The sequence below is a fragment of the Ptiloglossa arizonensis genome, chromosome 1 (genome assembly GCF_051014685.1).
Source record: "Ptiloglossa arizonensis isolate GNS036 chromosome 1, iyPtiAriz1_principal, whole genome shotgun sequence".
Lineage (NCBI taxonomy): Eukaryota > Metazoa > Arthropoda > Insecta > Hymenoptera > Colletidae > Ptiloglossa > Ptiloglossa arizonensis.
This window is the reverse complement of record NC_135048.1, coordinates 1,260,943-1,284,750: the sequence shown is the minus strand read 5'-3', so window position 1 is coordinate 1,284,750 and position 23,808 is coordinate 1,260,943. Positions and strand designations below refer to the sequence as shown.

The 23,808-nt window shown below is 40.9% G+C and overlaps 1 protein-coding gene across 1 annotated transcript in view; it reads left to right on the top strand.

Moving 5' to 3' along the window:
- The first annotated feature begins 3,042 nt into the window (after positions 1 to 3,042).
- Kn (EBF transcription factor knot) overlaps positions 3,043 to 23,808 on the top strand; it is a 153,762-nt gene continuing 132,996 nt past the window's right edge. The window contains exons 1-2 of the mRNA XM_076327711.1: positions 3,043 to 3,162; positions 23,125 to 23,278. Coding sequence (XP_076183826.1) covers positions 3,092 to 3,162; positions 23,125 to 23,278 — 225 coding nt within the window. The 5' untranslated portion in view covers positions 3,043 to 3,091. The remainder of the gene's footprint in view (positions 3,163 to 23,124; positions 23,279 to 23,808) is intronic.

The window sequence follows — 23,808 nt, the reverse complement described above, 5'->3', positions numbered from 1 at the left end:
CTAGCTTAGGTACCATTCGCTTACTTTTCTTCCCTCGGTTTGTTACAGTTTAACGCCAGATTTACCCAATCGGTCAAAATGACTGGCTCCAACTGCTTTCGCAATGAAATTTACTTTAACTTTTCTATTCTACACACGTGACAGATTCCTCTTTTTCATCGTCGATCGGTTTCTTTTTTCTTTTCCAGTTGAAAAATCTGTCGATAGCTCTAGCGTTAAAGACGCGTGTTTCGTTCAACGAGAAACCGAATATAAAAATTACAGTTACGCGTCGTTTGCAACCTGTGCGAATGGGATGTACGATTATTGTACTCGAAAGATTCGAATTGAAACGAAAGAGAACGCGTCGAGGTTGCTTCGTAAGACGAGCCTCGCGTCTTTTTATCGATTTTTCGACGCGTTCGATTCGAAAGCCGCGCGCCATTGGTTTTACCTACTGCGCGTCGATCGGTTAAACGATCTCTCGTTCGATCGTGGTTTGCGAAGATCGTAAACTCGGAAGTGCAACGATTCGTGGTCGATGCAGGGAAGAAGAAACGAAGACGAGACGGACAGACGAACGTCGCGATGTAAAAGCACATCTAGAGACTTTCCGTACGATTTTTACGGCGATTGGATTGATTACCAATTTCGTCGAGATTGGTCCGTAAAGCGTTAGCGATTATCCCGTAGCAGTTGGACAATTACAAATTCTAGGGTTTTGTTTTTATTAGAAAGGGATTTTATTTTTAAACACTATCGACGTTGATTATTCTAGCTAATAGACGATCGGTTTAAATATAATTACAAGTATTAAATAAACTTGTTGCTTCTTACTCCAATTTCGATTTATTTGAGTTTCGCTCATGTACACGTAATTATCCCACACTCCTCCAATATTCTCGAAGCCTCGCTCGATACACTTGAGAAAACTTTCATTCCCGATAGTGAAACAAAATGTTAAAATATGTACCTACGGTTAAATAAACACTAAAAGTTGGAAAGTTAAATAAATGTGTAACAGTATCGTTCATTATAAGTACCATCGAAGCGTAAGTTGCAACAACTGTCGGAAAAAATAATTCCATCACCGAAATTTACGGAGCTGAAACCTGTTTAGTTGCATTCCCCAAGGTTTATCGAATAATCAAAATCGAGTCCGACATTGATGCCACAAAAAGGTTACGTTCGATCGAATTGAATTAAAAATTCACTTTTTCGAAATTCGTATTCTACCGAAAACAATAACAAAATTTCTGATTTAACAAATGTTACATATATCATTTTATATACGTAAATAAATTATTCAAACTTTTCCATACTAAATGTTCTCAGTCACCCGCAATCTTAATATTACGTCTTTTGCTTCGCCAGCAGTGACATCTATTCTATACTCCGACTTCCGTATCGAAATGTTTTCCGAATTTTCATCGATTTCGATACTTTCGTTGTCCTGCTGTGCAATTTAATAAAAAAAAATCTCCTTCCTCGACGTTGAAAAAACTAAACCTTTCTCTTGCTTCGAACTATCGTGCGGCGCAACGTTCGTCGCTTGTATTTAAATACTCGCAAGCTGCTCGATATCGTTAGAATCGTTACCTCGAACGATCTTATCGTACCGAGTTTCTGTCCGGATAAGTCTTTTCGACGATCTCTCGCTCGCGACAACTCGGAACAGGTAGTCATCGTCGCCTGTCAAAGTGTCCGATCGAACGCTCGATACGGTCGATGGATCATTTACGAATGGTACGCGCGAGTATCGCGAATTAGCGACAGTGTGGTCCCAGCGAAAGAGGGAATTGTATGGGTTCGATCCGTGGAAGAGGACGTAACATTTGTGGAATAAAGTTCGAGTGGTTCGCTGTTTGAAAAAATTGTAGCTTTTTCCAGCTTGGAAGCGGTGTGCGTCCGGTCGGCTCGGAGCGATCGCGGCGCGCGCCGGAATGAGAGACTCGCGGCGTCGCCGTCGCGGCGCCACCGTCTTTGGAGCGCCGTGTGGGCGTCGTTGCGTCGTAAGGACGCCGGCGTCGATTGGTCGGTAGGTGAGTACCCGATTGGATGAGAATCGAGGATGGGCGAGGTGATCTCGGCGGGCCGTTCGACGCGCGGCGTCGTTGTCGGCCACGCCCGCCTCGAACCTCGAGACCGTCCCCGTTGGGACTCGCTGGCACGCCGCTCGTGCCGGCCCTGACACATTCGACAAGCGGCGCCGTAACGGGAAGCAACGCGCGGCTGGGGACCTCGAAGGACCTCTCTTCTGGTCGCGAGACACCCTCCCGACGATATACGCACCACGCCACCGTCGCCCGCTGCTCAGATTACCGTCAGCTCTCCGCTCTCCGCTCTCCGCTCTCCGCTCTCCGCTCTCCGCTCTCCGTTACTCCGCTCTCCGCTCTCCGCACTCCGCACTCCGGTTTCCGCGCGTATCCACCTCGATCGCTTCGTCCCAAGTGGATCCTTGGCGGATCTCGGAGGGCTCGTCGCGCGGACACGCTCCCGGGACCCGCCGAAACGAACCAAACGAACGAAAGAAACGTACGAACGAACGAACGAACCAACGAAACGGAGTAGTAACACCGCTACCGACGGAGAAGTAGTGCTCGGGTTCAGTGAGGAGACCGAGTGAGTAAACAACACAGTGGGTGAGTGGAAGGCTTACGCGCGCGCGTGTGCGCCGACACGCGGTCGGCCACCGAGTTCGATGGTGCAACGGGCGTCCGCGTGGATGGACTCGATCGATTCGAGCAGATCGTGAAGACGATCGTGGCGCTGGACGGGAACGTTCGGAGCTCGAGGAAGGTTCTCGACGGACCACCGACAACGAGAAGCGGGAAGCCTGTTGCCCCAGGAGAGTCCGTACGGCCTCACGACGCGGTCCGACGAGTGGAGCGGTCTCCTGCCCAGCTCCACGATCGTGGGTGCTGGGGGGTCGCCATGGCTCGGACTCGGCGCGGGAGGTGGCACGGGGACCGCCACCGGGGGCGGAAGCCCCGTAGAACTCGAGGGTCACTGGGGACGCAAGCTGTACGGGGCGAGCGTGGCTCCGCCGCCGCCACCGCCGCCGCCGCCTCATCACCACCCGCGGGCGCCGCTCGTTTTCGCGCCTCAGGACATGAGGCAGATACTCAAGGAGGAACCTGTGCCACGTGCTTGGCCACAGCCCGCGCTCGCCGACAACGGAACGTGAGTACACATTTTTCGACCTCTTAGACCTCTACCCTACGATCTCGGTTTCGAGAACGCGTCTCCTGATCGACAAGCTTGCGACCTCCCGCTCTCCTCGTGAAACTTCGATCGTTCAATTTTCTTTTCGATGACACCGCGCATGGGCCCGTTTTCAATTTCAAGAAAACGTGTCCTCGTGGACGTTGAATCGTTCAATTTTCTTCTCGAAGACGTCACGCGAGGCTTCCTTTCGAATATTTTTCATACAACGTTCGCAACTCTCACTCTCCTCGTAAACGTTAAATTTTCCTTTCGAAGACGCTGCACGAGTGTTCTCTTCTCGTAGTTTCAAAAAAGTATACGTTCGACGCACGAATGCGGCCAACACTCGCTCGCGGTTGTTCGGCCCGATTTCCTTATCACGAGTCTTACACGATACTGTAGGCAAAAGGTTCGACCAGAAATCTGTCCCGCTTTAGACGGAAGAGATCTGCGCGCCGAGATCGATACCCATTTACCTACCCATGTCATTGTCGCGATTCGAAGCGAAAGAAAAATCTTGCTCCGTTAGGAAATCGAGTAGAAAAGACGATTCGAAAAGCATCTCCGTATCGCGGCCCGTCGGATAGCGACAACGTACAGTCACCGGGAACTCGGTTCTCCTCGCGAAACGCTCGCGGAAGGAGAATTTTACCAGAGAAAATCGAAAGAAGCGCCGCGATCGCGGTCTCCGTGGTTCCACGTAACGCGCACGATATTTGAAAAATCGTTGGAACTTCTTCCTACCGATTCGCGAACAGATCCCAGTTACGTCGAACGCGACGATACGTCTTCGTGTCTTTTGCCGCGAGAACAAACGCCCGGTTATATAATATGTTCGGAAGCCGAGCGTTTCCGCGCGTAGATGCATTCGGCGAACGATAAACCGTGTTTTATCGCGACCACGCTTAAGGGATTTCTACGACGTGCAAACGACGAAGGTATCTACGTGGATGACACGCGGACTCGAGGAGGTAAACCGACCCGTTTGGGGATGCGCTAATCCAATCGCAGTTCTCTTAACTAACCCCTTCCGAGTAGCACGACACGAGAACCGGGAACCGGGATCGAGTTAACGTAATTGAGAATTTTAACACTTTTCGCTCCACCCCTCTTATCTCGACGTTCTCTGACCCGCTCCAAAGATCGTTTACCCTTTGGTCGTTCGAAACGGAAGCCGAAAGAGTCGGTGAGCAACGAGTCTCGTCGCGTAATCGATAACCATCGATACCGCGTCGATCGATCGTTTCTCCTCTCGATACGGAAAGCTCGCTCTTTCGTTTCGACGGTTTCTCGAGCGGGTTGGCGCCGATTCGGAGCTGCGCGTGTCCGTATTCTCGATCGATGCATTCGATCGAGCGTGTACCGCTCGCGATATTCTTCGCGCGGATTCACCGCGAATAGCTAAATTTCGCAAACCTAGAACTTACCTTCGAGGAAGAAGCTCGAAGAGCCAACGCCGTTCCGTTTCCGTTTCCGTTTCCGTTTCCGCTGAAATTTACGGCGGAAAGTTTCGCATCGTTCGCGAAGAGCGGTTGCAACGCACGGACGTAGGTACCGAACCGCGACTCGAAAAGAGGGTGCGAGAGGGCTCGCGAGCCAAACTGTTTTAAAACTCCCGGCAAACGGACGTAAACTCTCGCGCTTTTTAAAAACCCCTAAAAAAGTTACCCACCTAATGAAGCGACAAACCATCGTGCTCGACGAAGGGACGCGCGGAAAAAACGACGACTTTCTCCGCGACTCGGCGGACGAAAGCAAAAGGAAACTGCGGTGAAAAAATTTTCCAAGCGATCGTTGCTTCCGCGAATAAGGGAATAGGTACGTTTTACCAGCGACGGACATTATTACGAAATTGCGCTCAAAAATTCGAAAGAAGGTAAGTAAATAGGTATTTAGGTATCTGGATAGACACCAGAGTCGCTCGCGATTTCCACCTCTTGCGTCGTCGCAAAATCATTTCTTCCGTTTTTCGGACCGATCGTCCCGCGATCGACCACCATTTCGTTTATTTATTTATCTCGTTGTTTATTTATTATACGGATAACGACTCGTTAATGTACAGAAGAAAATATAAAGATGTAACGATATTTGTACCGTTGTAGAATGATAGAAATCAGAGGTATAGATCAAATAATTATAAATACAATTTATAATTATAAATCGTATAATTATAAAAAGAGATTTCGAGTTTAGAATATATTGAAGCTCGAATAGCAACTAAGCCTCAAAGATACGAGTCTTAGAAATCTGTGTTGCACCTGTTCGGTAAGATATTTATATTTCACTTGCACAGAGGACCAGATTACCGATGCATACTCAAGATACGATCTTGTCGAGATGCGATATAGAAACCTCAGAGTCGATATTCTTGAAATTGATAGAGTTTACCAACGAATCGCCGAAACGAGAAAAACAGAACTGAGATTTCTATTATCGAATGGACGAAATTCTCCTGACGAAGATTCGAACGACTTCGAGTCGAACGGAATGTACGATATCGTCCTGCGAAATAAATACTCACCAAGGAAACAACGTTAACGAAACAAATTATCGTTGAACGTCAAAGAACGGAATTAAAACGTTGCAAAGCTTCGAAAACGGCGCGTGTAGGTTCGAAACACGCGCGTAACGAAAACTCGTAGGCACGCGAGTAAACTCCGCCTCGCGGAGTACAAATCTACGCTTACGTGTAGCGCGCACAAATATTAATCAATGTTACGTTCATCTCGAATCTCTTTCTCGTAATGGCGCGGGACGTTCGCGAGAAATATCCAACAACGACGATCCGATGAATTTTGCGCTCGTGGTTCAACGATCGTCGAGTCGAACGTTTAAATCGATTTCTTCCTCCTATGGACCGCGAAACGGGCGTAAATCGGCTTCCTCCTCTTCTTCGAAGGTCGTACGGGAACGACGATCGTATTTTTAACATTGCGTTCGAAGAAATGGTTTTTAACGAAACGATTAAATAATTGCTTTCTCGCGCCCAATCTCGAGAGCAGATCGTTTCGATCCTTTCGATGCGGACGCGACGCGTATTTTTCCTGCCAAAAATAATATGTAGAGAATGGTGAAAACGATCGAGACGAACTCGCATTACCGTCCGTGTAAATATGTCGACGGTATCCACGGTTGTCGTTCGATACGCGCATGAAACGCACCCGACGATCAAGCATCGATGGTATCTCGCTCGCTCTTATCGTTTTCTCGTTCCTATCCTTCGTGTTCGGGAAACTCGGATAATTTCGTGCCACGATGGATCCTATGATGCATCGAACGAAGCTCGTTCGACACCGAAGCGTTTTCCGGACTAATTTTTTAACGATCGCTCGACGAAAATCGAGAAACCATGCTCGAGAGAGTACATCATAAATTTCTACGCTTTTGTGCACACAAACTTAACCATCGAATATCGATTTTTGATCACGATCGCTCCAAAATATTAAACACGATCGACTTGGACACGGTGTTTGCACTTACAATAATAGCTCACCATATTTTTGTTTCAAGTTAATTGATAATTACATCGAACGTTCCTCTCTTCTTGGGCGAATCGATCTCTTCGTGACAGAACGTGTGCTACGATATAGAGCAAGTTTTTATCTATAAAAATCAAGATCTACGTACGGATTAAAGAATCCAATCGACGCTTCTTATAATAGTATAGATTTTTTCCGTGGATCTTTACACAGTTACAAATACGTAGATATGTTTATTGGTCGGTGTTAGTCCTCGTGTAATGCGTGTACGTACACGTCCCTTCTTTGTTATATAATGTATAATTTGCTGGTTTTTCTTATTTTATGTATACACTTTTGATGAAGGACTTTGGCCCGTTTCAAATAAATAAATAATAATAATAATAAATAAATAAAACATCGAGTCGTTTCTTCGATCGATTAATTTTCGCGGAGCCGTAAACGCGCGAGGACGAACAAATTATTTCTTCTTTCCGTACGAAACGTTTAATTCTTGATACGAATGGACGAAAGAGAGATTCGAAGACAACGTTTTACCATTTCCGCGCTAATTAATACTTAAACTTTAGACGCCGGAATTTGTATCTCGGTTCACGTAGATTCGTTTCCAATAAGGTTACATTAGCATCTACCCTGACTTTTATTCGAGCAATCGAAACGACCAATCGAAACAACTCGAGCGACGGTGCACTGAGCGAACCTCGCGTTGCTCGCGCGCGATGTAGATTACGTATACGAATGTTTATCTTCGTTTTTCGAAAAAGGCGCGAAAGTGTTTCTAGCGTCGCGATATTGTCCGTGTTTCCCCCTTGGAAAGTCGAGCGCACCGGAGAGGAACGACGATCGAATTTCCACCACCGTGCCCAAGAAATGTCACGGCTCTGTAACAACGCGCGCCAGGCAGTATTCCATTGGCTAAATTGTTCAATATTCCAGTAAAAAGAAATTATTCGTTGAACATTTTGTCAATTTGTAGTTGGCGCAATTGGTCTCCGCAGTCGTGAAAATGATGAACCCTGTTCGATCGTATTGCTTTCGATTCTCTCGCTTTGAAGAACGATCGCCGACCATTGGAGCATTTATCGAACAAACGAACCGATTTTTTCAATTTTTCTTCATTTTGGATTCGCAGTTGACTCGAACGAATTCTGAAGACAAGTAACCGTACTTGCTTCGATTCTTTCCTCGAACAAAAGTCTTGCAAAAGTCGATTACCCGCGCCAATTTTTACCGATCTGGTAAAACAAGTCTGACAAGGTTCGTTACAAACTTAACTCTCGTTACGGCGTAACGACGCAAAATCCATAGAAACAACGAAACCGAGAGTCAAGAAGCCCACGCGACACTGTCCGTCGTTCACACCAAGTATATTCCTTTATATATTCTCGACTTTGTATTCTTCGATTTACAATCATTATGTTGCGGCGTACGGACACAAAATCCATAGAAGCAGCGAAACGTTCGAGAAGAAAGAATCAACGTTAATAGCTTCAATAGCGCTACTTGTTAAATTCCAAAAACCTTCAATACAATACAGTGATGTATAGCATGTGGACAAAGTGACCACCAGGTAAAAAGGATCGCTCATGGCCATTCGTGCGATTCGCCGACAATCGTGCAGGTCTCGGGAAAAATCCAGGATTCGACAATTTTAACTTGCAGAAAAATAGCTGATTGGTACGGTCTTTGGTAACCAAAATACTGTACAAAGTGTAAAGAACTCGACCGACTTGACTGAACCAACAACCGTCGTAACATCGAGACACTCTATCAATCTTGTAACATTCTAACCTCGGTTGTTTCGACATTAAAATTAAAGTTACTCGTATTTTAACTCGACCGATTTATTTTTACCATTCACTCGAGATTAATTTCCCGACGAAACGATTTAAAAAATCGAAGCGTTTCCGTGAAACGGTAGTAACGTATAAGGCGTAACGTAAAATATACGTACGTACGTAAAATGTTGCCTTTGCACTACGTGTATTGTTCTTAAATTTTGTTTCGTGTGCGTTTTACGTTTTGTATTCGATGGTAAATATTTGGTAACGAAACGATACTTTTGCGAGCGAACGAGTCTCTTTTGGAAAATCGCTACAACGACGAGGAACAACGAAGATCGTCGAAGAAACGATATTCGACGCGAGAGAAGTTGCAAAAGGAGTATATCCGGTTAGAGATTCGAACGCGCGAACGTGACTCGCTCCATCGAATCAAAGTACCTATATATGTATGTACATATACATATACGTGGTGCGAAACGTTCTTATTTAGAGAGATCGACGCGCGTCTCCTCTCGATAAACCTCTGACGTTAAATATCTTTGTAAATAATCGTTTAACAACCGTGATAATTCGTATTCCTCCAAACTCGATTGAAATTGACAACCACTGTACTCAAGACCGAGCAAGTTTTCGCGGATATAAACGTTATTTTCACGAACATTCGACGTCGATCCCTCTGATCAAAAGGAAGTTAACACTAGAACTACCGATAGATTCCAGTATATTGAGGTGTTTCTCATACAGTGTCTCGGAAAACTCGACGATCGAGAAAAAAGAAGAACTTGCGAAATTGACTATACATCTAGACTAGAAAAAGTCATAATGACTTTTGAAAATGTACCATGGAATTTAAGGTAAATTTCTTTTCAAAAGTATTTAAAACCAGTCATTTTAACCGGTTGGTGAATCTAATGTTAAAAAGCGCGCTCATTTCCCGATTCGTCGTTTCCACGGTGCGCGAGAATCATTCGTAATCGTAAACGAATTAATAAATTTTTGTTGGGGCCAGCAGCGAAATACCGCGTTAAATTGAACAGCATCCGCGGCAATGTGGACTGGTCGCGAATTACATTCGGATATATTACAAATTGCTCATTATCTCTGCGCGCATTATGAATCACATTGGGTGCAAGCGTAAATAGACTGCGCTTCGGCCAACTCGTAATAACTAACGCCCGGCGGTATACATTAACTGCGGATTTATTGTAATTCTCCGCGATTGCTTTATCCACGAATTCGTAACTGTATCCACGGGGTTTGTGTTATCCGCATATTTCGCCCGTAATGCATTGTGCGCAAATGGCATAGGTAGGTTGCGGCTCGCGCGCCAAGTATAGCCCAACAGCGTGAACGTTTATTCGACGATCTATGCTTTCGAATTGCCATCGGGTCAATATTTATCCCACGACGATTTACAGAACTGTTTTTTCGTATTTTCTCACATTTCTCGAAACGTCCTCTTTCTTTCCAAGTTTCTGTTTCAGCACGAGAGTCGCACCGCACGTTTCCCTCGTCCGAGGATTTCATCGAGCTGGATCGAATGCTATTTACACTAAACGTGTCCGAGAACATCACCTTCGAATCTATCTTCAGACTGAAAAAATTTATCATAATCCGCAGTCGCTAAAAAACTTTTGTTTTTACTCGATTCTTGTATAGGTCTACCCTAGCTTTGACAAGTAGACATCATAAAAGTACTGCTACCAATTCTTGTACGCTTTCTCTTCTCTTGTACCTTCACTTTACCATAAATAATTTCAACATCCCATTTGTCACATATTCTAGCCAACTTTGACGTAGATTGTTTATTTGCCGAAATAAATGCAACTTTTAACTTTCCTAAATAAGTTGTTCGTAATTTTAATATCTTTAGTTTTATATCGGACGAAGCTCCTAATTCTACGAGTTCGTTCGACAGTTCAACGAGAATAAAGTTTAATTCTTGTTTCTCGCAATTTGACAGAGTTATCTACGAATCGTAATTCGAAGATCTCCTTCCTCGTTTCTTTATTTTGCGTTTCACACGTTTGACAGAAAAGGATACTCAGCTTCCTTATAAAAATCTGTACGATTGCACGCAAACTCCACATTTTTCCATTTTATTCGTAAATTTCAAACGAAAATGTCGTTCTCCAAAGATCACCGCATTTATGCACGTATACCAAGAGGTTACACGATACACACACGTTGCTTCGAACTTGGAATCTCTCCTCGAGAGATTCGGGTCTCCGTTGCGAGATATTGGTGTTGTAAAGTTAAGATTATAATATATAGTTTATTGTAATATGCAAGCATCTCGCGTATCCGGTAGTATAGTGATACAAGAATATAAAATTGAGATAAAGAAATGTATAGCGATGTAACTTGATGCGAATGACAGTGTCGCGTGCCCTTCGCGACTCTCGGCTCGAAACTGAACGGAAAACTCGAAAAGAAAAATAGCCAAACCTTCGATCGCGGAACGAACGACCCTTCTGCACCAACGCGAAAACAGTCCTTAAAACTAACATCGACGATTCGCTAACGACATCTGGCACGCTTTACATCACTGTTGAGTGTATTCGTACGATTGACGATCTCTCTCGTTCTCCGAGTCGACGCGACGTTGTTCAAAATCGGATACCGACATTTTTCCAAACACGATATTGGCGAAACTAATTGGACATCGATGCGTCGATTTCCGACTTTAACGAACAAATAACGGTCGTTATGGAAACGCAATTGTAATTTGTTTTCGAACGTTTAAAGGTCGAATAAGGATTGCGCACTTATAATCTGTCTTTTCGAAAACGTAATCGTTTACATTGGACAATTTCAAAAGCACGAAATATCCATTTTTCCAATTTAAACACGTTCCACGCTCCTATCACGGAAGAGTATACTTTGTGCATATATGTATATAGATGTATTTTCAACGAAGCTCGACATTATAAAACTTCGTAGACGTCTGTCAATTCGTACGATACCATAGAACATGTAAGTCGTGTATCGACGTAACGTAATTTCTATTACCGCGAGATTAATGCAATTTCGTTCGTTTGATGCGAACAAACGAAATTCGGTAAAAATTTCCGGAAAAGTGTCTCGAAAACTACTATTGAACGTCATATCTCGTATTTCTAAAGGTTCGTGTCCGCGACCGTGGCATGCGCGAAACTATTTATAATTTCCCTGCAGACCGGTGGATGCAACCAGCCAACGAAAAACTGGTATCGTACGAAAAGGCGCACCTATCGCGTCCTACATCTTCATTTGCGTATTTGGCGTTGCGGTGTGTATCGGGTTATCTTTGTCGGCCGATCGAATCGCAGCATTGCCTCAGTCGTCGCGAAAGAAACGTTACGCAGTCGGAATCGGCGAGCCCTGGGGCTGAAGGTAACCCAGCGACGCGTTCTGCACCATCGATGAGCGTTATCTGCTATCCAAAAACGAGCGCGTGGCAAATTGTGCCTCCTGCCCGTGAATATCGTGTGCGCGCGAATCGACCTCGTAATTATCACCCCCGCTTGTCGCTCGGCTCGTGTTCCGACACGAGCGTCCCGTGCAGGCGCGGGCCCATTTTAGGTGAAAATCGGCTCCTTATTGTTGCAGCGAACGCCGTTAAACACCGAACCACGTACAGTGGTTCGAAAAAGTATTCGTACGCTATATTATAAGGGAACTCCCCTAACTCACAAATCTGATTTTAATGAAAGTTTGCGCACACGTAAAACATACTGGGCCCTATATGACGTAATTTTTTATTTTTTTTTTTTGGTCGACAAAAAATGTTCTCGAAAGAATAAAATCAAGACCCGAACATTCAACGTTTCTTCAATTTTTGAATAGAAATTTTTTGGGAGATTTTTTTCACAGTTGAACGATAGAGAAAAAAACTGAACATTTTTTTATCGGAAAATTTTTGTTACGTTGTCTGTGTTTATATTCGTTTAATATGTATCTATTCTTATGTTTCGATACCAAGCTTGTAGGGTTCATAAGGTGGACTATTATAGTCCTTTGGTACATAATGTCTTTCAGTTTCTTGACCAACAATGGGGTAGCTTTAACGTACTAATCAAATAGTGGTAAGTGTACTTCTATTTATGACACTCTTCGGTAGTTGGTTAACTATTTCGTCATAATGTGTTAAAAAATGAAAAAATCTTGTTACTACATTGATATGCTCGATTATACAAGTTACATGGCGGGATTGTTAATATTCCACCTTACAATTAAGTAATTAATTAATTTATTTTTCAGTTTTCGTCATTTTGTATAATTTTATGTGTTCAATAACTGTGCCTCAAAAAGTGAAATCAGCCTTTATAGTGCCACTTGCTCTTCGATTTTTCAAATACAACTTCGTAATAGTGCGAAATATAGTAAAACTTTTCATATGAAAAATGTGCAGCTCTTAGTGCCTTATCATTCTGTTGAAAAAATGTCCCAAGAAAGGTTCCATTAAAAAAGCAGAAAGCAACATTGAAATCTTCGAAACTAGATATCACCTTCTTAAAGAAATTTCCCGCGGAGAGAAAAATTTATATATGCACTATTATGCTCTACGTGCGCACAACCTTTCATCGAAATCAATTTTACAGGTAAGATATACACGAAGAATTTTCTTATAATATAGTGTACGAATATTTTTTAGAACCACTGCAGGTTTCCTCCAATTGTTCCAAATTACTTCGTCTTTCGTCCTCTGATATATTTCGCAACAAGCCCATTGGAAGAAAAAATGATAAATATTAATCGTGGTCAGTTCGAACTTAACGTTTACTACAACGATTTGGTAATTTCGGCGGATCTTTTCGGTAAATAATATGATAATACGTTGGAAGAGTAAGTATCGGTGTACGAGTCATGTAATAAGGACACAAAGACTGATCGAACGTAAAAGACGTAAAACGAGAATAGATTAAAGTTTAATAAAAAATCAAGTTTAAATCCATTTAAACTTGATATAGAATTGATTCATTTAAGAATCGATTTATTTAAGAATTGGATAAGACCGTTGAATTTCTCCGAATAGAAAATTAGTCGAAAGAAAAAGAAAATAAATTCTCAAGGAGACGAAACAGGAATTACCTACAAGAACGTTGTGTACCTTTTTTTGCGTTATTCGTTTTTAATTTTAAATTTCAACGCGCTTCTGCTTAAGAAAGCAAACGATACCAGAAAAATGAATGTAGAAAATCGTTCGTGTATATGCATCGCTGAATATTTATCCAGGTAATATATGTAGATACCTATTATGCTTGCAAAATTTACAAAGGATCGACAAACATGAATCACGATCCGTCCACACGAAGCTTAATTATATTTAGAGTATAAGTTTAGCGGAGTTAAACTGAGGCGATGCAAATTCGCAACCCCGCGCATTACAGGGTTCGCGCAGTATCTTTGAGGTTAGGTTCGGAACCAGCATCTATATTTCTCGTTTTTGCGCAATGTTATTCCGCGAGATGTACTATACGCACGCAATATTTATTTCCATAATAAAAACGATTAATAATAATAATAATAATAATAATATATTGGCAGCTTCAACGAGGCAACGTATCTCGCGCGTAAATACGTCGTGACCAAAACAGAGACTCACAGTGCGCTTTCGAAAACTTTGGGAGGAATTTTGTTCTTGTCGTGTGTGTACATCGGTCGATCTAGGTTTAAAATTAATCAGGTTTAAAATTTCGATCCAAACAAATTAACGTGTGCACTTATCAAGGATTGTCCTTTTCGGTTGTTTTCGATCGGAAAAATAAGGAAAAACGTACGATCGCGCGGCGAAAAGTCGCTCGTCTGCATCAGGCCCAACATATTAACCGAACGAACTATTGAGTTTTAACAGATATGGAACAAAAAACAATTGGTTTCTTTTATTCGTGCACGCTATTCGCATTTACTATTTTATTACTAATTTCGTTGCTATGTACGATAATTATGTAGTGCCTGTATAAATATTTAAATATTTAAATATCACATATAGATGTTCCGATAGTGACCAGACTCCATACCAAGGGGTAGATATCACGTTTAGAATATTGCACACTTTTTGAAAATATATTTAAAGGTACCGGTATAACATTCTTTCAGTTTCCGTGGATAAAAGTTTTATATTTTTAATATTTTTATTCGTTTTGTGTCGTTTACAATCTATCGACAAACGTCGTATTTGTATTTTGACTCTGATTCGGCTATTTCATTGCCGAAACATTAAGCCATTTTCAACGAAAAACCAGAGAAACGTTAAAAATGTCTTCGACGATTGGAGATCGAATAAATAATTGCTTTTCCTGCCTCGTTCGTTCCATCGAAGTAAGAAGTTTACGTGACTTATTTCGGGATTTCGAATTCCTGGCGGTGGTCTCGCCTGCTGTTATTTTTCTGTACATTTTAACATTTGTTTTTCGCTAACCGTACGAAAAGAAAAACTGTTAACAAATCTTGGAGGAACGTATCGTGTTCCATTTAGCGTACCATTAATAAAACATGGTCCAATTATCGGCTGGTTTACAATTCCGCGCCAAGTGTTTTCGGCGCATAGTTAATCACGGGTTTCTCACCGACCGTTCTTCCGACTTACTCAGCCAACGTTTTGTAATTTTTAATATTGTTGTAATCTCCGTTGACAAAAGAGATTTTGAAAATCTCTACCGATAAACGTTCAATAACAAGACAAGCGATAAACGAGTGAAATTTTTCTTGAGGAAATATGCGCGCAATGTTTGATCCAATGCCGCTTTCTCGTTCGAGTTGTTTCGCGCTGGCACGCGGTCTCCGATTTAATCCTTTCCACTACATGCGAACGTTCTTATATCTTGTCGCTACAAGTTTAGCGAAATTTAGGACACCTAGAGCCAGACGATTTTTCTCTGCGCGCTCAAACTTATTCTCCCTATGTATCGTCGATTTTCACCGTAAACGAAGATTGTATTAATTTTCTCCTCATTCGAATAACACATTGCGAAACATTTATCGATATTGTATTACCTTGGTCGTCCGATTGTAGGCGGATCTATACAGAGTTTTTTTAAAAATAGTCGGCCAAACTGTTACGAAGTTTAGAGTTGTCGTTACTCTTATTTATTTTTTTTTTATTACTATTACAAGTGAACAAAAAACGTCATTATGGTCGAACGAATCGCTTTAGAGCTGAAATCGACCTATTTACGTCATTCTCAGCTACTCTTGCGAGAGTATTTGTTGTTTTTTAATCCAAAACTAGATAACAATTACAATTCCTTTCCTGTTTGCTTTTTAAAAAACTAAAAAATATTTTAATCGATGATTTGACTCGCATATTTATACAGAGTTGTTTCTTCGGAGAAAATGTCCAAATTTTGATACGACAAAACCGTTACTGTTTATAAAGTTATAGGCTGAAATATGAGTCGTGTTTATATTTACATTGATCCATGGCTGCGACGATAACGCTTGTTTCGTTGGTCCAAAAAAAGAAAATGCAAAACTATTTTCAATTTATAACGTAATCTTTGTAGCAGAGACCGAAGTAATTTTTTAGAAATTAGTCACGTTTAAAATAGTGGGAAATAAGTCGACAAAATTTTTCGACCTGAAAAAAAAAATGCGCCTGTTAATGGTAACAACGACGGAAAGATTTTAAAAAGAAAACTACTATACATTAGGTTAACGTCCCATCGGAGATACGGGACCGGATGTGGATCGTGCACGATGAAGCTAGAAGACATTCTAGTCGCACCACGCGAGAGTTTCTTAATAATAATTACATCATCGTTTGGTGGATGAGAACCAAACGCGTGGCTTGTATCATACGTTCCGTTGATTTAAATTCTCCGGTGTATTTGTGGGGACACTTCGAGACTTTCGTTTACGATACTTTTGGTAGTATCACAGGTACGCGTTGCTGCAGAAGGAAAACATTTCCAGCAATTTCTTCGACGAATCGTTCGCGTCGAATTCTGTCGCGAAGAAACGATGTTTATATTGTAATTGGAAAAGGAGAAGTTTCCATGTTCGTACGAGTTTTTTTTCATCCTGGCGAGGAATACGCTCCGAAAATTTAACCACCGATTTCTAAAACATTCTAAACGTATCCGTGATGCGATAATTTTTCCGTTAGTTTACATTTATCGAAACCCAGAGAATCGAAAAAAGGTATTGGTTATTGCGCGTTTCAATTAAATTTTGGAAAAACGTCATCGATCTCTTCAAATTATCCCCATTAAAGGATATAATTGTCCGTTTCGAGCAGAACAATCTGTACGATGTTGGACAAGTATACATAATACGTACGTCTAGTAATTGAAAAACAATCGTAGTTGCAAAGTGCGTGTACCATTTTAAAAATCTGCAGTTTAGGTAAGCGACGTATGCACATAGGTACGTATATATATGCATATACGCGTGTGTTGATTCGATTTAGCGTAAACGTGGGAAACGTTCTAAAAAATAGAAGCGTTACACGATGCGGTATAACGCCGGCTATACGGAAAATTTATCATTAATTCGATAAATCGATACAGGCGTAGCATCGATTATTTGGACTAGACCGTATTTTTATCACGAGTACAAGGATTTCTGATTGCGCGTTCGAATAATCAAGACCGAGTGAATCAGCGTCTCCATAATCGGAAGTCAGATTTAGTAATCAACGTTATATTGTACTTTTTAGTGATTTTTACAGTAGACGATAAATATATTTACCCGATTCGACTCGATCGTTTCTTATTTAATCATTCAATGGAAATACCGAAATACTTGCTTCGATTCATAGCATACCTAAGCAAAATGTGTAAAAATTGATTTCTATAAGTTGATGCGATAAAGAACACTTTTCATAAAAACGTAAGATATTTTGAGAGAGAATTTGCTATTTCGAAACTAACGTTCGACGTACGTATAGTTTTCAATTAACGAGTATCCACTTTTCGTCCGCTCATTTTGTAACAGTAGCAGCGATAATCTTTCAGAATCTCTTATCATGAATGATAAACTTCGTTTTCATACAAAAATGAAAAATGTTTGTTAAATTCTTTTCGTCCTTTTGCTTTCTTAATATTCTGTTTCTAAAAGAAAGTGTATTGTCCGATAGTAACGATATTTGCCCAAGAAATGTAAGCACAGAAATTCAAGCTGATATTTTTCCGTCAGAATGATCAATATTGCCAAGACGTTGCCGCGTTCTATACTTGGGAATGTTATTTACCAATGTTTGTTCGCACTTTTAGCGATTACTTCCGTGCTAGTATATTTAAAATGTCTCAAAAACTGAACGTACACGTACTCGCGTCAGAAAAGGTTAACTACGTGATCGGAAAAATATTATTCTTAATAGAGGTATATCGGTACAAAGATTTCGTCGCACCACGCGATTATAATTAAACCGAGCTGTTGAATTACCTCGGCCACTGGATCCGTTGCTTTCCCAATTTTCCTTTTTCAAAACCTTTCTTTAACCGAGACTAAAGTCCGTTTCCCGTTGAAATATTTTCTTTGCGCATATTAAATTTATTTCTGGACCAACGTTTCAAAAAATACGAATAACCACGATCTTCGAACGTATTTTTTACGCATTTGTTGCGAACGTTTCGACGAAATGCGAAATATTCAACAGATTATACGTATTAGTATATTACGTGGATAATACGTATTAGTAAATTCTGCCGCTTGATAATTCTCCAAAAACATATAATAACGTTTCGAAAAATGATTTATTGCGTTTAACACGTTAAACGTCACGCTAATTTTCGATACTTAACATTAGAACAATCGATAGATTCCGTTATACTATATTAAGGTGTTCCTCGTACGTGTTTCAGGAAAATCGATGATCGATGAAAAAGAGGGACTCTTTTGAAATTGATTCTATCTATAGAATAGAAAATGTCGTAACGTCTTTTGAAAATATGCTATGGAATTTAAAGTAAATTTCTTTGTAAAAGCAGTTGAAACCAATCATTTTAACTGGTTGGTAAATCTAGCGTTAAGGATGTCCTCGAACCCTAGGGCGTAAAATTGAAATATTTAATGATTCGTCGATATACTTGTTATTCAATGGTATCGGAAACGATGTACTTGCTATTTGATAATATTACCAACGAAAGTAATGTTATATAAAAGTTTGCAAGTATTAGAGTTCGCGTCTTGTAAGTATTTTTGAGAATCGTAACTTTGCGGTAGCGATTCCCAGGGAGCACGATGGCGTTTAACGTGTTAATCTCCACGAACGAGTATTATTAACGATCCGAAAGAATCCGGTAAGTACGATCGATGATCGCTCGAATCGTAAAAACTTTTCGCGTTCGATAATATTAAAGAACGTGGACGCGCGCGTCCCGTTCGCGAAATAAAATACTACCACGCAGACTCGCATATTGTTATTTTAACGAGCATAGTCTTGAAACCGTGCAGCCGTGGTGCTCCGCAATCCGCAACGGTTTCCAAAAAGGTGTGCGGCAATTGCACCGCAGGTGATAATGTAACGGCGCGGCAGGACGTGCCTACACGTTATATAGGAATTGGTGCATGGCAAACAGGGCAAAATAATCGGACGTCGAGAGTTATGGGGCGCGAACCGGCGGCCGGTTAATCAGCCACCGATAATTATCGACACGGGCAGTACATCACTCCCCTCCCTTCCTCCCTGCCACCCCAGTGCCCTCCTTCCCTCCAACGGACCCTCTCTTCGTTCTGCACCGGATTCACCACCCCCTTCGACCTCGAATACCCGGCTGGCGAACCCCTTGTAACCTCCTCCTCTACCTCCTCTACCTCCTCTACCTCCTCTACCTCATCTGCCTCCTCTGCCTCCTCTGCCTCCTCTTCCCGCCGGCGGGCCGACGTCCCACCGCCTACCGTGACAAACGCACCGCCGATACCATCATTTATTTCGCAAATGTGCTGCAAAACTGCCGCTATTCATTTTCGGTCCAGTCGATTCAGTTTTCCGCTCCGAGAGTCCGTCCTGATGGCATTCCGCGCACTCGCGCGATCGTTTTATCGCTTCACGGCGGTGCTACCTGCGATCGCGGCAACGCCACTGCGCGCCCACGCAGCCCTCGCACCCCCTCCCCTCACCCCCCTGATAATACGATTTCTCCGCACCGCACACTGCTTCGAAACTGCTATAATCCGGCAAAAATAGGAAAACATTGTCATGGAAGCATTAATTTGCACAAAAATTAGTGTCCGAATCTTTTTTCGGCTCACTGATTACGAATCTGAGCTAAACATTGCTGAAAAGAAAATGGTAGATCCACTTTGTTGAATATACGATAGATTAATTTAAGTAATTGTCATATTTATACAATTTAGTAGCATGTTTACTTTAGTATTCGAGAGGTGCGAACACAGTAGTCAGAATTCATAAAAATAATAAATATTCAATCGAAACGAAACGGCCTATCCAAAATTAAATCATATCTTTTCATTGCAATCTTAATATTATGTCGTTTGCTAAATGTAGCGTTTATTATACACTCCAACTTGTATATCAAAGTTTTTGATTTTGATACTTCAACTATCCTACTATGAAATTTTAGTAAAAAAAAGTTCCTTCATCGGCAGTGCGGCGAGTTTTAGCCGAGTGCGCCTATCGTTCGTCGCGATACGTTTTATCGTCGACTAATTTTCGGAGTGTCTTTGAAAATTGTAACTGGAACGTTTCGAGTCGATCGTCGTTTGCACCCGATCTATGTGATTCCCAAAACATTGAATTTGTTTCAAACATGAAAAACATCGAAGCTTACTATGTCTGCCTGTACTGACGAAAATTCACCAATGGAAGGTGAACGTTCCCCAATTATCGACGATAATGTCACTTCAAACGATAATAGAAAATAATAAGGAAAAAATAAAATATTTCTTACCACGTTACAATACCAGAAAACAGACAATGAGGTACGAACAATGTTTTTGCTTTTAATTCGATTAATAATTACATCGATCGCTCCTCCCTTCTTGTGCAAATCGATTGCTAAGTGCCAAAACGTGTATCAAGATCTAGAGCAGGTTTATTATGTACAAAAGTACAGATCTGCATATAGGTTAATGAATCCAATCAATCGTACTCTTAGTGACTCTAACGTTTTTTATAATAGTATAGATTTTTTTCTGTGTATCCTTACACTGTTTCTAAAGCCAGTTACGTATGTTTATCGGTTGATGTTAATCCTCGAACAATGTGTCTACGCGTGTGTCCCTTCTCTGTTATATAATGTACAATTTGTCCGTTTTTCTTATTTTATGTATACACTTTTGACGAAGGGCTTCGGTTCCGTTTGTAAGTAAATAAATAATTAAATAATAATAATAATATCTTTAACTCTTTTCGTAAAGATAATTATTTATTTTCCGTCTACGTACAAGTATCCGACAGTGCAACGACAAATATATTTGTACCTTTTCACCGTTTATTTACAAAACTACCAAAATCGTTTATAACTTTTCGAAAACTCGATTATCGGAGAATCGCTATGTCGATTTCACGCCTGAACTTTTCATGTCGGAGACCCACATTACTGTTTTTTTGTTTCCGATTTTATCGGGCCGTTAAGTCTAGACTAACGATTACGGTGACACCAATACGAATACATTTAAAGTATTGTACTTTTACGAGAAATGAGAAAAAAAGAAAGAAAAAACACAATGCTTTTACCAAACTGTTAACGATCCTACCAACGACCCAATAGGAAAGTATCGATGACCGTGTTAGGTACGCAGCTACCGTTGTAATCAATGTTGTCCGCGATTGAAACAGCGACATCTTTACATCGCATCGGCTCGGATAATATCGTAACAGATTATATTGGACATCGTAAAATCTATTTTGCACGAGTCATTGATTCCAATTTGTCGTTTTCGTAATACGAACGCTAATTACCTATCGGATGTCGCTTTTACAACTTGTACTCGTACGAATCTTCTTTATTTGTGGCTTCCTGCGACGAGTTCTTAAATAAAACGAAAATTTCGTGGCGAATAAAACAAAAGAGTCGAGCGATGCCGCTAAATTAGTTACAAACGAAGTAACGAACGAGTTACCATTCGTCTATTTGTACTTACTAATTGTAAGTACTTGCATATAAAGCAAGGAACGTAAAGACGTGGCACACCGTAATATTGTTATAGTTTCCGAAAGTTTAGATCGCGATACAGGAGTCGTCTATCTTTCCCAAAAACAATCAGCAGACTATCTCGCAGGTTCCTATATTTTCAGGAATAATTTACAAAATAGTAATAATAATAATAAGCGAGTATGTATTGTTACCAAAGTTGTCAACAAAAATAATACAATAAATAATATAATTTAGCAATAATATTATTCTTAAAAGATAGTGTATATCGATCCTAGGATGACTTTTACTAAGCTGAATTACTGAGTATATTCGATCTCTCTCTCTGTCTCTCTCTCCTTTCGACTTCATTTTTTCAAATTCTGAATAGACACACTTGAAATATTTGTGGAAGAAAAATACTATCATTTGTAAACGAAATTTATATGTTTCTGTATATAATAAAAAAAAGTATAGAAAACATAGAAAATACGCGACTGATGGTGCAATCGACTATTTTACAATTTTAATATTATATAAAATTGATTTCAAATTCGTGTTTACATCGCGTCGTTTCGGAGTACGATTTACCGCGACAGATTACTGGAAACACTAATTCGTTGGATAATACTTTGTAACGTGTACATTTCTTATTTCCTAAACTTTAAATGTGACTCAACAGTTTATATGCTGATAGGGTATAATTAGGTGATTATCGTATCGGTATGCAATAGGTTACAATTAAATTCAGGAAAAATCGAAGAGAGCAAAGTAAACTGTTAATTGCCTCGCATTGTGCGAGGACAGGACATCGAAAGTCTACCAAGAGTTAAGACGGGTAATTCACAGCCATCGAACGTAATCGTGGAAAACGCAAGTTTATTAATCGCGACTTGAAGCTCGGTGAAAAATCATGTTTTACGGGATCAATCCGAGTTTAGTCGTAGGCACGGACTACGAGAAGCAGCACACTCGAAAAGGGGACTTTCCGTGCCATTACTCAAAGATGGCATTGGAGTCCGGTGGCCTAATCTCGGCACATGAGACCTTAATGGGATTTTAAGGCGTCGAGGCCACCTGCGCGCTCCCCCACGGACAACCTCGTTTGTCTTTCCTCTTACCAGTTTGGGCATTCTTATTGCATTCAAGGTCGAGTAAGACATACCTATTCGACCCTACGATGGCGAATCTCGCTCTTAACGTCCGAATTTGGTATCGAGGATCGTTTTGCGTCGTGGAACGCGCTCTTCGTACCGATTGGTCGTAACGAAATGCTTGTAATTCCTTCGGACGGTACATACGAAGACGGATGTATTCGGGGACAGATGTAATCGAAGGAAGAAAAATTTTCTCTAATTTTCTACAAATAGAATATAACTTTCACTCAAACATTACAAAAGAACAAACTATGTACTTTTGTTAAATAACATATGACGAAATTACGTACTCCCTTAAATTTGTACGATGGAAATATTATTTCAAATAACGATTGTTCGATTGTTATCAGCTTTGAAAAAGAGTACAATTTTACGTGTACGGTTATAAAATCGCGTAACATTTCCGATCCACAGTAACGATTAAATAAAATTACTTTCTTGATCTCATCGCCTCGAAACAAAATAACGAAGAATTTGTATTGTTTGTAAATTTCAGGGTCGGTGTAGGCAGAGCACACTTTGAAAAACAACCACCGAGTAATTTGAGGAAAAGTAACTTTTTCCATTTTGTGATCGCACTTTACGATCGACACGGTCAACCGATCGAGATAGAAAGGACTTCCTTCATGGGATTCGTCGAGAAAGATCAGGTACTATTTTTGACATACTGCATGCTATTGGTAAAAAACTAATATTCTATTTATTTATCGATTGATTGATTTGTTTATTTATTTATTTATATACACGTACCAGTGTTAACTGTTACGGTGTTACATATAAGGCTCAAAATACGTTTATCGTTACGTCGAAAGTACACGATTCTAATTTTCCTTGTTTCGCCAAGTATAATTTGTATATGCCAAATAGTTTAATTCCTTACACATTGGCAATTCATTTGGTACATATACAGAACCTTACGACGGAGGTCGTATTTGTAAATACGGATGTGTTATAATTGTCAAGTTCGTGTGCAAATCTTTCGCATTCTTCTACTTACGCGCCGAGAATTGCAAAAGGTAACAAACATTTTACAAAGTATTCGATCACAATTAGAGTTTCACTAATGTGAGCGTTTAAAATTTTTATAACCCAAAGAAGTCATTTATACACCGTTTTTATCGGGAATCAGCATGAAGTTTTTATTAAGATCAACCGAAAGGTAATCACCGCAACAATTGAA